The sequence below is a fragment of the Stegodyphus dumicola genome, chromosome 6 (genome assembly GCF_044657685.1).
Source record: "Stegodyphus dumicola isolate Sdum_Otavi_A_Nest chromosome 6, ASM4465768v1".
Lineage (NCBI taxonomy): Eukaryota > Metazoa > Arthropoda > Arachnida > Araneae > Eresidae > Stegodyphus > Stegodyphus dumicola.
Window position 1 is genome coordinate 71,870,856 of NC_140773.1, and position 14,758 is coordinate 71,885,613.

General features: G+C 32.9%; 1 protein-coding gene across 2 annotated transcripts in view; it reads left to right on the top strand.

Annotated features, from left to right (window-relative positions):
• Positions 1-558: 558 nt before the first annotated feature.
• Positions 559-14,758, top strand: part of LOC118191452 (BAR/IMD domain-containing adapter protein 2-like) — a 509,223-nt gene continuing 495,023 nt past the window's right edge. Inside the window, exon 1 of one of the 2 annotated variants that reach the window (XM_085818518.1) lies at positions 559-792. In XM_085818518.1, coding sequence (XP_085674644.1) covers positions 745-792 — 48 coding nt within the window. In that variant the 5' untranslated portion in view covers positions 559-744. The remainder of the gene's footprint in view (positions 793-14,758) is intronic. The other variant, XM_035362253.2, reaches the window with a different exon arrangement.

The window sequence follows — 14,758 nt, forward strand, 5'->3', positions numbered from 1 at the left end:
AAACACCCGAAGCAAGCTTCTTTGAGTTTTAAATAAATGTTATTTACCATCTTAGCCAGATGTTTCGCTTCATTATGAAAAAAAAAATATATATTTCAGAGTTTAAGTGATGATTTGCTTATGTTTAAAATTAGATATACGTAGAATACCGAAATGTGTTAGGGTATGGTTTAAGACTGCTTTGAAATTACTTTCTGTGAATATGAAGAATAATGGTTCGGTAAAGTATTAAATAGAGTCTCAGTATAGTCCCACATAAATTGAATGGGGTTCTTATCACGTATTAAGCGGGAATTGCTTTCCTTACTCATGTCTGTCCATTGAACTCCAAGACTAAGCCTGAAGAACTCAATTTCTCTGTCAATAGACATTGAGCAATCGAGTTTCTTGCTTCGAGAATTCTAGAAATGTGAAATGACTTCATTCTACAAGTCGGGGAGTGGCACAGACCATCGCTTGGACATTCAATCTTCTGAGCGCTGCCCTCTGGGCGAATGCGCGCGAGCCGACTGACGTCACGCATCCACGTGCTGCCGCTGATCGTCCGTCCGCGCCGGCATTTCCCTCTGGATGAATGGAGGCGAAGAGCGCGGATGTTTTCTTCCGGATGCGCGGGCTCTAGCCAAGGATAAATACTTTTCCGTTCACAAGCGGTACTTTCCGTAGAGGAAATTTCTTTGTGTGTATTTTATTCTGCTGTGTGGCAACAGAGTAGAAAGTTGAAACTGCTGGTGGCAAACAACTATGACGGACACCGAGGAAATAGCGAAACTGGTTGACAATGCTTACAAGGTGAGAATTACTTGCTCGCTCGAAAAACTTTTTTTTTATTGCAGTAAAAAAAAACCTGCATATATATATGTATTACAATTTTTTTGAAAGAAAAGAGAATGATTTGACAAATGCGTGATTTTTTTTACAGTATCAAATGTTAGATTTTAGATATCTTAATAAAATAATACATTGATGAAGGTAAAATGGGTAGCGTGGTATTCGTTTCGACTAATCTGACATTTTTAGTGTTGAGATAAGTTGTTAAATAATATGTAATCTTGTTAATAATAATGTTAAATAATACGTGATCTAGTTAATAATAATTTAATATGCAAATAAAATGTATCTAGTTAATTACATTTTATGTGAAATTATTAGACAGCAGTGTCTAGAATTTACTCTTTCATATTTAGCCGAAAAATTTCGAAGAAAAACTATTTCAGCTTTATAAGGAAAATTAATACCTGGTAGAATCAGATTTATTTTTCCAATAACCATCAAAATTATTTTGTTACGTTCTAAGAAATTTAAATTTCAGGCATTAAAGGAGGTATTCGTTAAACTAAAATAATTTGCAAGTCTGCAATTTTTGGATTCAATGAAGAAATATTAATTATTTAAGTATTATGGCTTAATGCTTGAAAAGGGCCAGCTGCTAGGATATACCGAAATTATACGTTGTTCGGATTATTCTTTCGAGTTGATTCCATGATACAAAAGCATTTAACTGTTAAATATGTACACAATTCATAATAAATAATAATATCAATAAATATGAAACAAAGCTTGCTTAGATATGTGTAAAGTATATATATTTATGTAATTAAATATGCTTAAAATAAAACTAAATGATAATTATAATATATGGAAGAATCAACCAAATAGTCTTGATGGTTTATATAAAACAAGGACATATATATATGTATGTGCTTTATATATATATCTATACATATATATAGTATTGTAAGAAATGCTACAGATTTGATCCATAGCGAACAGCAAACTTGGCAGCCGAAGCAGATTAATTCGCATTTTAAATTGACATTTGCAGTAACAAATCACTTGAAAGCCTTACTGTTCCCATTTCAAAATATTTACATTTTCATAGCTTTGCGGTAAGAAGAGAGGTAGAAAGCAGCCGTCTATCTTCGCTGCGGAGTAGAAGCAAAGTGCGTAGTTACCAATATGGAAGCTTATTTAGAGGAATGTTTCGGTTCTAGAAATTTTGAGTTCCGTTATTATCATAGTGTAAAAGTCGTATGATATGGATTAATCTAGAAACGACGCAGCTCCGAAGAATTATTAAAGCAATCACTATTTTTAGAACAGAATACACAACTGAGTAATAAAGGGACTAGTGACAATTTAAATTATAATTTGGATTTACTTATTTTTTAGCTTACATATGTATATATATTTAATTATATATACATTTAATAAAATTATTTTAATGAGATATACAGAATATAACAACAAGCATATGCGAAAAAAATTAAACGACATCGCCTAAAGTTTATTAAGGTTTTAAAAATTTTATTTTATTTTTATTTTTGTAATCTTTTAAAATTTTATTTGTTGATGACAACATTAATTTTATTGTTCAGTATAAAAGTGCTTTTAAGAATTAATGTGCTTTATCAATTCATACTTTAATTCATTTTCTAATTACATTTTATTTGTTTATTTCTCATAAGGTATTTAGAAAAAAGATTGAATTTGAAATATACATACACACACACGTATATATATATATATATTTTATATGTTTGCACATTATTTTAAATTTGCTTTTTTACGTATATACATGTTTTTGTTAATATATATATATATATATTTCAAGTTAGTATACTATCACTAATAGCTTGTGTATATACATTGTATATATAGACAAACACTCTCTGTAAGTGATAGCTTATTAACGATACAATTTTATCAATAAAACGCTTGTTATCGAAAAATCTTAAACTATTATTAAGAATATCATAGAAGTTTAAAGGGCTTATATGTATATATTAATTAATAAGCAATAGACACTTATAAATGAAGATATATTAAAATTGTCTTATGCTTTATGCATTGACAATTTATCAGGCTTAACATATCATTAATGCTGTTAAATTAATCTAAGCGGAAAGTGATATGAAGATAGGATGTAATATAGTCTGTCGTTACGAGAAAAGTAGAGAGACTGAAGTGCAGACATTTCAAATACAAAAAAATATAAATCAAATATTTATCTGATGAACACGCTTGAAATATACTTACGGAAGACTTATTATGCAGTGTAAATATTAAATGTTAATAATAAATTTAAAAATAAATAATCTATATTACTAAAAAGATTATGAAACTTCAGTTTTAATACACGCGTGCACGTAAAACTACCTTTACTTTCTGAGTTTTCAATGCATAAAATTCGTATGTTTTACAATAATGTTTTTTATCTTCGAAAAAAGACATATAGAAACATGATTTTTATTGTAGCACATGAGGAAGGAACAGGGTTTTTATTGTGGCACTTATTTTATTTATATCTACCATTCTTCTGTTTGTTGTCGTCTAGAAAATGTATATGTGTTAATATACATATATCTATAGAAAAATCTAACATCTAGCACGTAATTTTAGCTCATACTTCGCAATCTTCACACACCAAGAAAGAAAGACAAATATGCCTGCATACAGTAAAATATGTGGAAATGGTAAGCAAGAAACTGTCACTGAATTTAAGAATATTCTACTTATGATAGCAGAAAAATCTCTAAAACGTTTACTCATTTATTATCCTCAACAAAGAATCACCTGCGCGTAAAAGTTATGGGTTATATGCTGTTATGGATACTTTTCTGATACTTTCGAAATATAACGAGTAATAAGTCAAGTACAGCATATACGTATGTTATTTAAATCATTTCAAGTTTTAGGACAGTAACCAGTGTATGTGCGGGGACACTGATGACGCGCATTTTCAGCTGCTTAGAAATAGTTAGATTTGATCTTCAGAAACCAGCTAATGAACGCAGTTACGCATGGGATAAATACACATGTGGTAATATGTCCGCTTTTTAAGCAAATTAAAGAATATAAGGTATTTCTCACACGTTCTTGGCACGCCTTCGTGGTGTAGTGGTCTTCACGCTGCGCGCGTATTCCAGAGGTCCGTGGTTCGATTCCCGGCGAAAGGCATGCATATTTTTCGTCTTTTCTGCTTCCAAAATACCTAATGTCTCTACATACTAACATTTCATTCTTGAAATTAAACGGATCGGAGAGTTAAAGTACAGCTTCCAGAATGATGCTATAGCTTCACGATATATTGTCAACTGAGTTGTTCTGCATACACATGTAGATAAAAAATATGCATATCTTAAACTTAAAGATATTTTCTCATATTAATAGGATTGTTCATGCAACATTCAATAATAAGATTGTTCATTGCATTGCATTATTATTATTAGCTTTTATATACTAATAGTTCCCGTATTAGGCATACATACATACATTTTTATCTGTGTTATATGTGTAAAAATCCTAGTTCTCGTATCAGAAGGTACATTTCACTAGCATATGTGTAGTTATTGCAATGCATTTATAATCGACATGCTTATTTTGCAAAATTTGCATATTTTTATGAAAGGTATCAAAATCAACTTTAGTAATCGGAATTTTTTATATATTTTAATAGTGGGTGTATATATATGTATATTATACTTGTGACAGAAATCCAGTACAACGGAGTTATATCAGTATATAATTATTACCCAGCATAGTATTAATTGTAACAATTCTATAGAAGCAACAATTTCACGATCAGCCTCCTGACTCCTCTTCCATTTTTCCAAACAAGTTCCCATCCAGTTTCAACTTATCTCCTAATTTTTTAATTTTCGTATGCTCACTCTGTAACATAAACAGTCGCTGAGAGTAATGGTCCCAGTGCCATGAAGAATTGGTATATAATCGTCAAAGATTTTAAACAAGGCTGTCAAGCCATTTCCCAAGTACATAGATTGTCTTGTCAGTAATTAAAATTAAAAACAATAAGTTAATAAAACGATAAGTTCGCTTATCAAATGCCTTAACTTATTTTTAAGGCATTTCAGTCAATAAGCTTTCAGTCGATTCATTCAGTCGCATGAGTTTGCTTTTTTAGAAAATATATAAAGATTTTTGTTCATGTATTTTTAATATACCACTGCAATATTCGCTTTGCTTTTTAAATGTCAGAGAACTTCTAAGCAATTAGCCCTGGTACGTTTTTGCATACTCAAATATCCTAACTTAACTAATGAATCAAGAGGCTTCACCGTCTAAGTGGAACAGGGGGTATAAAAATAAAAAAAAGCTGTATTTCTTTCTGGTATTAAAAAAAAGAAGAAACATAGGATCATATTTAAGGTTAACTGATATCGGAATAAAAACCATCATTAAACTAAACTGTTGTCGGAAAATATCATTATCATATAGATCTTTCTATGCAGCAAGGAATAATTTTCTGAAGTTTCTTATAAAGATGCAAATTTTTTTTGCTATTTCTTTCAATGATCGTGATGGATTGCGTTACTCTATTTCAACAGACTATGGTTTTCTCTTAGTTTCAAAACTCTATATATTCAGTTGCTGCAAAAGTATCAGGCGTTTCTTCGACTTTTAATAAAAATTAACCCTTTTTTATAAATTTATGTACAAATATTCTTCTTTTAAGTTATAAAAAATGCGTGTCGATACGCATACTCATATTCGTCCTATTATGCTGTACCAATTTGAGAAAGGATGGAAAGCAGCGCAGTCATTTCGCGATCTCAATGAACTTTTCGGTGAGGGCACAATCAGCGAAAGTCGATGCAGGGAATGGTTTGCCCGTTTCAAATCTGGCGACACCAGCTTGGAAGATAATCCAGGAAGAGGTCGACCATCGGATTTTGACGACCAGGCACTTTTGACAGCCGTGGAAGGGAACGAAAACTTGACAGCTCGAATGCTGACAATCATATGATAATCAACATGCATGTTTATAACCTAAAAGAAGAATATTTGTATTCATAAATTTATAAAATAATGTGAATTTTTATTAAAATATAGCACGTCAAAGAAACGCCTGATAAATTTGCACCAACGCAATAAATTGGTATTAAAACAACTAACGCTATCATACAGCTGTAATTTATAAAGGTGAAGTGACACTTCTGCTGAAGAGGAATTTCCGCACATCACCTCATAAAAAGGCGTAAAATTGCATCTTTCATTTTCGCTTTATATAACTCCACGTTATCCCTTTAGAAGTTGGCCATAACAGGAAATTGCCGCTAGTGAAACTGGTTATAGAATGCGCATGTTTAGATATTTCATTGACAGTGAAATTCATTTTACGTAAATGTTCTAAAGCAAACTCCCACAAAACTATTAATGCACAAGAAACACTCAGACCAACTGTTAGAGCAGGAATGGACACTACTTAAAAATCATGTCAATAATCGTACGGACGACTGCCTGGAATTATCACTTGTTGCCCATGACTGGTCACATATGTTAAAAAATTCATGTTTTTCCCAGGAGTGATGTACAGAAATACCGCATGTGGATGTGTCATGAGCGGTGAGTGTCACATCACCTATTCTCCTTACTCTGGACTACCTAAATACTGTACATTTCCTGTATCTGTTGTCGCCTAACAGTTGTCGTATTTGCGTTTTTTTTTTTTGCGATGTAGGGTAAGGATCAATTACCAGCAAAGAGACTTAACATGAAGCCAATCATATCTTGTCTTCTTCGTTCATCAAAGCTGGAAATAGTAACAAATATTGCGCATTGTAACTACGACGACATCGAAATTAATGGCTTCTCGCATTATTTAGATGCTTTTATCTCTCTAATCACTTGATTGCCTAGCAGATGCAATTATTTGCATAAATTGCTTGTGCTCCGTTCCACAAAAATTTCTATGGCAATGTGTTTGCCTCTTCGGATTGTAAAATTATCTCTTTAAGGCAGTGCATTATTCTCATAAGAATGTAAATATCTGGTTGTAACGAAAGTTTCCCGCCAAACAAACGTTCTTAATAAAGTTAAAAAAACAAACATGAAGCAGTACCTATAGTGAGGGTTATAATCACCATCTAAATTTGTAATTTTCTTGTTTTTGGTAGTTTCTTAGAAACTTGGTGGCCGTAAGTCCAAAAACAAATCAATCTTATCTCGGACTTTCCGTGAAAATGGAATACAGCACCAGAAAAATATAGCTGCAGGTATGAAAAAATGCAGAAGTCCGAAGGAACGACGTCAGGGCTATAGGATGGATGTAGCAAAAGATCCGATTCGAAACCGTACAGAGTCCAGCTGGTGACGCATGTGGTCTTACATTATGTTGATGGAACATTACCTTTTTGCGTCTGAACTCACTTCGATGTTTTTACTTGAGAGTAGCGTCAACACGAACTAGCATCTAGCTGTACGCCTTGCTCTGGTAAGCGAAGTACACCTTACTCTCCGTACATCTGCTAGCGTGATAGTTCCATTTCAGACTCCTTGTACTTAACGATATTTTGTTCAAATTTCACAGTATGCTAAAGTCTCTTTCTTTCAAATATGATTTAACGCGCCAACGCGCAATGTTTGCGCAGACGATGTTTGCGGTGGCGGAACCATTTTATATTTATTTATATCATTCGTTAAAAATGATATAAATAAATGTAAAATAATGAAGGAAATATATAAATGAAACGATAAGGAGGACTAGAAAGAAAAATAAACGATTCTGCATCAGATGCGTAATGTACGACGTTACAAACATCTTTTTATATATTTAATAACAGAGTTTAAAACATTTTAGCTTATATCAGCTATATGTATTACTAAATAAAGTAATGATTTAAAGAATTAAGAAATGCACTTGTTAATTTTAAATTTATCAATTTAACAAGCAGTTTCAGATTAACTAAATTCGACAGGTACTAAGTTAAGTATTACCTTTTCCGAACGGCAACATTTTGAGAATTGATTATGCTGGAGGAGCAGGAAAATTACGTTTGGCGTTGCAACAATACTTGCTAAAAGCGTACAGACGATGTATGTCCATAGCAGCGCAACTTAAATAAATGTAACGTTTCAAACCTTTGGGAAGATTCCGGTAATGATATTTTTAAAGTCAAAAATGTTTTGGTAAAAACATAAGCAATGAAATTTTGCGTGACTCGTAAGAAATGATAAATGAACTTTAGACTAAACCAGATATTGCTAATAATGTCTTTTATTTTTCATACGAAACAAAATACACTTTTAAGAGCGGGAGGTTTTGAGATATAATTATAAAACTTCGGCAAATTTTCCCGAAGGAATTGTACGAAAACTTTGTTTCTAAGAATTTAATTCATTAAACTTAGATGTGACACATGTAATAGGAAATATTGAAATTAACTGCAGTTCTGCAAGTTTCGTGTGAATAATGAAATTTAAGTCTCACCGATATGATTTATTCTCATTTAAATCCCTAGGCAGCTATTATGAAATACTAGTGACTTTCAGAATGCGAGCGACAGAGTAACGCACAAAAGTTCTCGATAGATGGCGCTAGCATCGCAGCAAATGATTTCAGGCTTTCAAAACTTTTAACAGCCACCTAACTTTCTAAAGAGGAGTTTCCGTTTGTTCCTCGATCGATTTGTTCGCTTCTGAAGCGTTCTAATGAGGTTTACAATTTAGAATGAAGTTTTTAAAGTTTAGAACGAAATGCGCATTAAAAAGAATTTTGTTCTCCGTACAAATCGGTTAAAAGAAAAAAGAACTGCGCTTTCATTTTAACATAAAAGGATGAAAATCGATTTAAGTACTTCTTCATCGATTTTTCATGATTCGGGAAAAAAATGCATTCGTATTAATGAGACCTAATGCATAAAATAAAACCTTTCTTTTTTTTTTTTTCTTTTTTTTTTTACAGTAGTTGCTGAGTTTGGATTATTAATTTGTAATCCAAACCTGATAACCAATCGAAATGTTTTGTTAATGAGTTTATTAAACAATAAATGAAATTTGGAAATTGATTATCAAGCTGATTTAATATTGATCGACATTTTTCAAGACAAGAGCTGTGACTTTTTACATCCAGTAAACATTATGAAAATTACTGTAAAGTTCTTATCACTACAATCCTGAGCCTTTTATCTTATGGCATGTAGTATGTTTTATTTTTTTTCCCAATAGTTTTACACTTTTTTTTTTAAATTTTGCATTGCACGAGGGGATGGGAACTTTTTTATCCCATTTCTTGTAGCAAGGAAATCCCAATCAACATCTTAACAGATTGCATGTCGATTTTTCCTTCCACAAGAAATTCTAAAAATTAATCCGCAAGTATTATTATTATGAATACACTTTTTATCAGCGAATAAAATCTACTGTCTTTTAATAAATAAATCATAAGCATGGAATTTTGCTTCGTGACAAAAATATTCCTAAAAAGCTTGGAATAAACAAACTCCATCAAAATTTACGCGAACTGTAAAACTTTGCAATACTTTTTATATGTATTTTTATGAGACTCTGTTTACTTATTCATTTATTTTTGAAAATTTTATTATTCATTCAGCAGAAGCATTAGACATTGTTCTAATTATAAAACAGAATTTACTGAAAGCTTCAGCTTCTTAACTATGGCTAGGTTTCACATTGCTCTTTGTGTTTCATCGTCCTTGTCAGCATCATTCAAATTACTGTAATTTTTCTAAGCTTCAAGAATGATTTTTCAGTATTGACAATCTGAGAAACTGGCTACCTAATTTTTTACTTTTATTCATTTCGAAGCGCTATCTCGAATGAAGTCTTCGTATTGTTCTATCCTCTGAAACACGTCCTGACCTTCACTTCCATTTGATGTCTTCCTGTTAGCGTAAATTTCCTCGTTAATACATGTAAAATCCTTTTTCTATAGTAATGCACAGGAGGAAAGATCACTCACTGATAACATAATTTGCGATCTTTTCATATCTTTTCTAATGTTTCCACATCTTCTCAATGATTTATTTAAACTTACTGCCTGCTCAGACAGAGACCTCGGTTGACAGAGGTCGGATTAATTGATATTTTATTGCAGTTTTTATTTGTTCCTCCTTGTCCGCAGTTTCACTTATCTGCGGATCAGAGATGAGAAGAAAAAAATATCACTGAATCTCGTAAATTATGTATTTCGAAACGTAATAGACTGTAAAGTAGACAGCCTAAACACTACACAGTCACACCCTTTACTATCTTCCCACGCATCTTATGCATGCAACTATGAGAAATATTGGAACCGTATATGTGTATCCTCAGTACTTAGTATATCTTTCAAACTCCGAGCTCACACCTCAGTGTGATTATAGTATTCTTCTTTATGTTGTACAGGAAGAAAAGCACGAAAGCCATCATGGAAGCCAGTTCGTACGCCCGGATTACTTTCTGGATCAAATTATTAGTGTCTTGCGATTTCATTTAGTATGTTGTTGTTTTAAATGGCTCGACACTTGCATGCTTTTGTTAGCAATGGTTTATACCCGACGGTTATTTTGTCATCTTATCTGTGAGAACGTTGGCCAAGGTGCACAACAGGAGATGACCGATTTTATACCAGTGAGAAAGGGGAAGCTTCATCGGAATTTCGTTGGAAAACCTACCGAAGGACAACACGAGAGGCTTACTGTCTTCTCGTACCGCCAAACATCTTGAGAAGACTTTTGTTTGGCTAGAGGTTTAAGTGCCGCAATGTTGCATAGACACTATATACTTATAAACATTCAAGCCTTCTCCGAGAATCGAAATCCAGCCCAACGATATGCCAGCTAGCAGCTTGAATACCAATTAAGGCCGCTCGCTTAATATGGATAAGATGGAACAATTTAATGTTTGGAAAGGCCGTGCAATGTCATCTGTGATATCATGCTACCAAACTTACAAAAGTTTTTTTGTATGAACATGGCTAGACTAACATTTACACAAGTTTCAAGCGATAGGTGTTGTTTGTAAGTTATTGAGAAAAAAAATATATGTCGAATACGTGCACTGCTTCGAAACAATGAAAATCAAAATTTAGAAAATTTTAATAATATCATATTTTGCCTAGAAATTTAAAATGTTCTATTGAAATACGAGTATTAAAACTGTTGAAAGCAGCACATGGTGAAGAAGGCAAGAAATGCGTTTAAGGGGCATTAGCTATTCGAAGATGTAATGGATTACCGTAAGCGTGAACAGTGCAGAACAAAGACGGGCGTTAATATAACGGAAATACGATCCGGTTCGAGAAATAGCTAATTGAAAGAATGATAGCTGATGAATAAGAGATTAATCGAGGAACAGCTGGGCTGACGTTAACTGAAGAATTAAACGTGAGAAAGATTTCTACAAAATTCGTGTCTCACACGGATCACAAGTTAAATTCTTGTGAACTGTAATACCAGAATCTTAAACTGCGATGAAGGGATGAAAAGTTTCTAAAATAACTGTATTCCAGAGGACTCTAAAGACAGGTTCTGTGCAGAATTCTGTTAAGCATGTAAGGTTTATGTTAATTTTTCTAACAGTTAATCTTTAGTTAAAAGTTACTTTCCTATCTTCCTGAATTTCAGCTTCCTGAGAGAGCCAGAGATTCTGACTAGCGTGCTTTCGCCTTTTTAAGCTACTCTCTCTGTTAAACTATTATTACGCTCGGCCGTACTTTAGGCCCTTGATAGCTTCGACCTTAGTTAGCATTAAGGGGCCAACTCTGTTAGAATCTTGATAGCTTCGGCTATTATCTTTTTAGTTAATTTTTTTAATTATTATTCTTGAGTTCAAGCCCAAGTGGAGGCTTCATTGTAACTAAGAAAGAGTCGTCTGTTAACTTTATTTTTAATCATAAAGGGTAATTAACCCTTCTCACGTTTTGTTGTCTGTCTCATGAACTCAAGCGATTATTCGCTTATCAGTTCTTAAGGTTCCTCACTTTAACTGTAAGTTAAAGGTACACAGGTTGGCATCTTACTAACAGTTCTAAGAAAGTTTCCAGAAATGAGAACGATCTCTAAATCTGAATACAGATTCATAAAAGGAGTCTTCTGAAGGTGGCAATATCTCTGGCACTATATTTCATCATTTATATGTTTAAAGAACTATCACAACAATTAAACTGGCACCCTCGTATAAAATAATTTAAGATTTCATTCTTAGTTCATACTGAATTTTGATAGATGAAAGTAAATTTTTTATATAGACGCTTGATATTAAAATTTAAGCTTAAAAAGAAGTTTTCAGAAAAAACGTTTTTATCTTTCATATTTTTACCTTGTGAATATACCTTTCTATTTTCTATTAATTTGTTACGAGTTAGATTAAGTTATTCGATTACGGCAAAGTACACTACATCTATTTGCTTAGGAGGAGAGATGCTTTCTAAGGGAATTGCCTAATTTCTAAGGGATTTCTAAGGGAAATTACCTCATACTTAAATTAATTAACTAATTTGTAACGAAAGGAAAAGAATATACATTTTGAAGGAACGGTTTAGAATCAGATAAGTTGATTCGCACTGACGTTTACTTTACCAGAGTTCTAGTTAATTTACGTGTCCTTGGCTACTAGAACTTTAAGGAAGTGTCTAGCGACTGTTCACTTGCCTTCTTGCATTTCTATAATATTAGTCCAAAGAAGAGTTAAAATATCCTTTTATTCACTCAAAGGAAAGATAACAGATGGGCCTCTTCTCAGGCTTTGGGCTTTAACATAAGATAGAAAATAAGAAACTAAACTAATTCTAACTAGTTAGCCGAAGCTGTACCACTTTAGCCGAAGCTATACAGAGATAATTAACAGAGTTGGGCTGTAATTAAAAATCTCTGGCAAATACTAACAGACACGTAAGACTGTACCACCGTACGTAGTAAGACAGGTTTAAAGCAACGACATGGCCCGAAGGCAGAAGACGCTCTACCGAAAACTTCAGAACTCTTCTATGAAAGTGACTGAACTTCCTCTAAGTTCTGGTTCTACTTTATTTACATAAAACGCCATACGGAAATCTCATTCTGTCAGGAGTTGTACGTGGAATACAAGAATTTAAAGGAAAGTGCTTCAAAATTAAAAATAAGTGTTAGAAAATTTAAATAATTCCTAAAATTTTCAAGAAAAAAAATCCCATTTTAATTTTTTTATTGCAACATATACTGTAATACAGTCCATTTAATACAGTCTGAGAAAAATGATCCTACACTGATGGTGTTACGTGAATAAGAACAAATATAATTCTTTCTGAGACATCAAAAGGAATAAATAGCACGAATCTACTGAGAACTTCGAAAATAATTATAATATCAGACTTTACCTTTAATCGTTTTTATGCTATGACATCCAACTAATGAATTAGTTCGAATATTTCGTCTCATTAGTTTTCTTTGCTACAAAAATGTTTCTGTTTTTCGCTGAAGAGTTTAATCAATTAATTTATGCAAGTACGCATATTCCCAATTAAGTTTTAATCACTTAATTGGAAGCATGCGTAATTGAAATTTGTCTCCAATTAAGTAATTCCAGCATTTATTGGTTTGTTTATTTTGCGATTTTTTTTATAACAGATGTAAAAGCTAAAACAAAGGGATTTAGGGATTTTACAAAAATGTAACATTTGAAGAATTGTATAAAAGTTGTGGGCCATTATATATATATATATATATATATATATTGTTACGAAATGTACAGGCGCGGTAAGATTGCTTCCCCGCAAAGCAGTTTAGGGTTGCCATAAATAGCAAGGAGGGCAGGGTTGTCACATTTGGAGAAAAATCGCCCATTTGGCAACAAAATTGGCGATATACCATGGACGGTTGGAGAACTTTCTGGAACGAATTCTTACCGGTTTAGCCCAGAATGTTCTCGAACACAGGCCGAAAGCTATATAAACCCTGCTGGTCCGCAGTCAGAGTCAGTGTGTCTCTGAGAGTGTGTCTTAGTGTGTGTGCCTCGTCTAGCGAGCTGATAGTCAGCCATTGAGCGAGTGTCTCGAAGTCTAGCGTAGAGGTGGTCGTCGAGTACATCGAGAGAGTCTTTTAGTGCATCAGAAATTAGTGCATCGTCGAGTTTTGTCTTAGACTGTGCTAAGTATGGAGCTATACTCTTGTGTATCGACGAGTGCATCGTGTGGAGAGTCTCGAGAGTACGTGGAGTTCCGAGAACAACCAAGCAGAGTTGGGAGCTGTACTCGGGTGCTTTGAAGTGAAGCTGTCTCCACCGTTATTGCCTGACAGTGTGAAGGCTGTGTCGCTGATCATATCAGCGTGTTTATAGTAGATCTTCGACGACTGTAAAACGTGATTTTTGAGCTGTCCTGATCAGTATTGGATAAATAAAGTGTGTTATTCGATACTTTATCAAGTGTCGTCGTTACGAACGTGAAGGAAGAAAATAACGTAACAATATATATATATTCCAGAGTTCAGGTTTTAAAATTCTTAACCCGATTTTAAATTAAGCACCGGATTCTTTTATTATTTTATTTAGCTTTTGAAACCGCTTATTTTTAGCTTGTAAACATACATAAAAAATGAATGAGTCTCAGACGAAAATATTTTATGCCCACAACTCGTGAAAGACTTATTTGCACTGATTTTTAAGATATCCTTTGAAACAAAAATATCGCTTATTTAAATTAGAGTGAAAAAAGGATTTCTGCTAAAATGTAGTAACAGTGAATCTTAAACATTTTTTAGACTAGCCTAAAATCTTTTTCTGTCAGGTAGTGAATCGAGACGTTATCCCAATGACAGGGTTCAAAAATGTCTCATTCGTGTTATATTTGGTACATTATTGGGGCTAATTTTAATATATTGAAAAAACATCTGTGTTAAAAGTATTTAAAAAGGGGGAACTGCTATATAAATAATTGTGTTTTACTGTCATATTTTTTTTTCAAAATTAAAATTAGAATAAAATTAGAATTTTTGATTTTAGTATTCGACGTTTTTTAGTACGTCAATCTGAAGGCTAG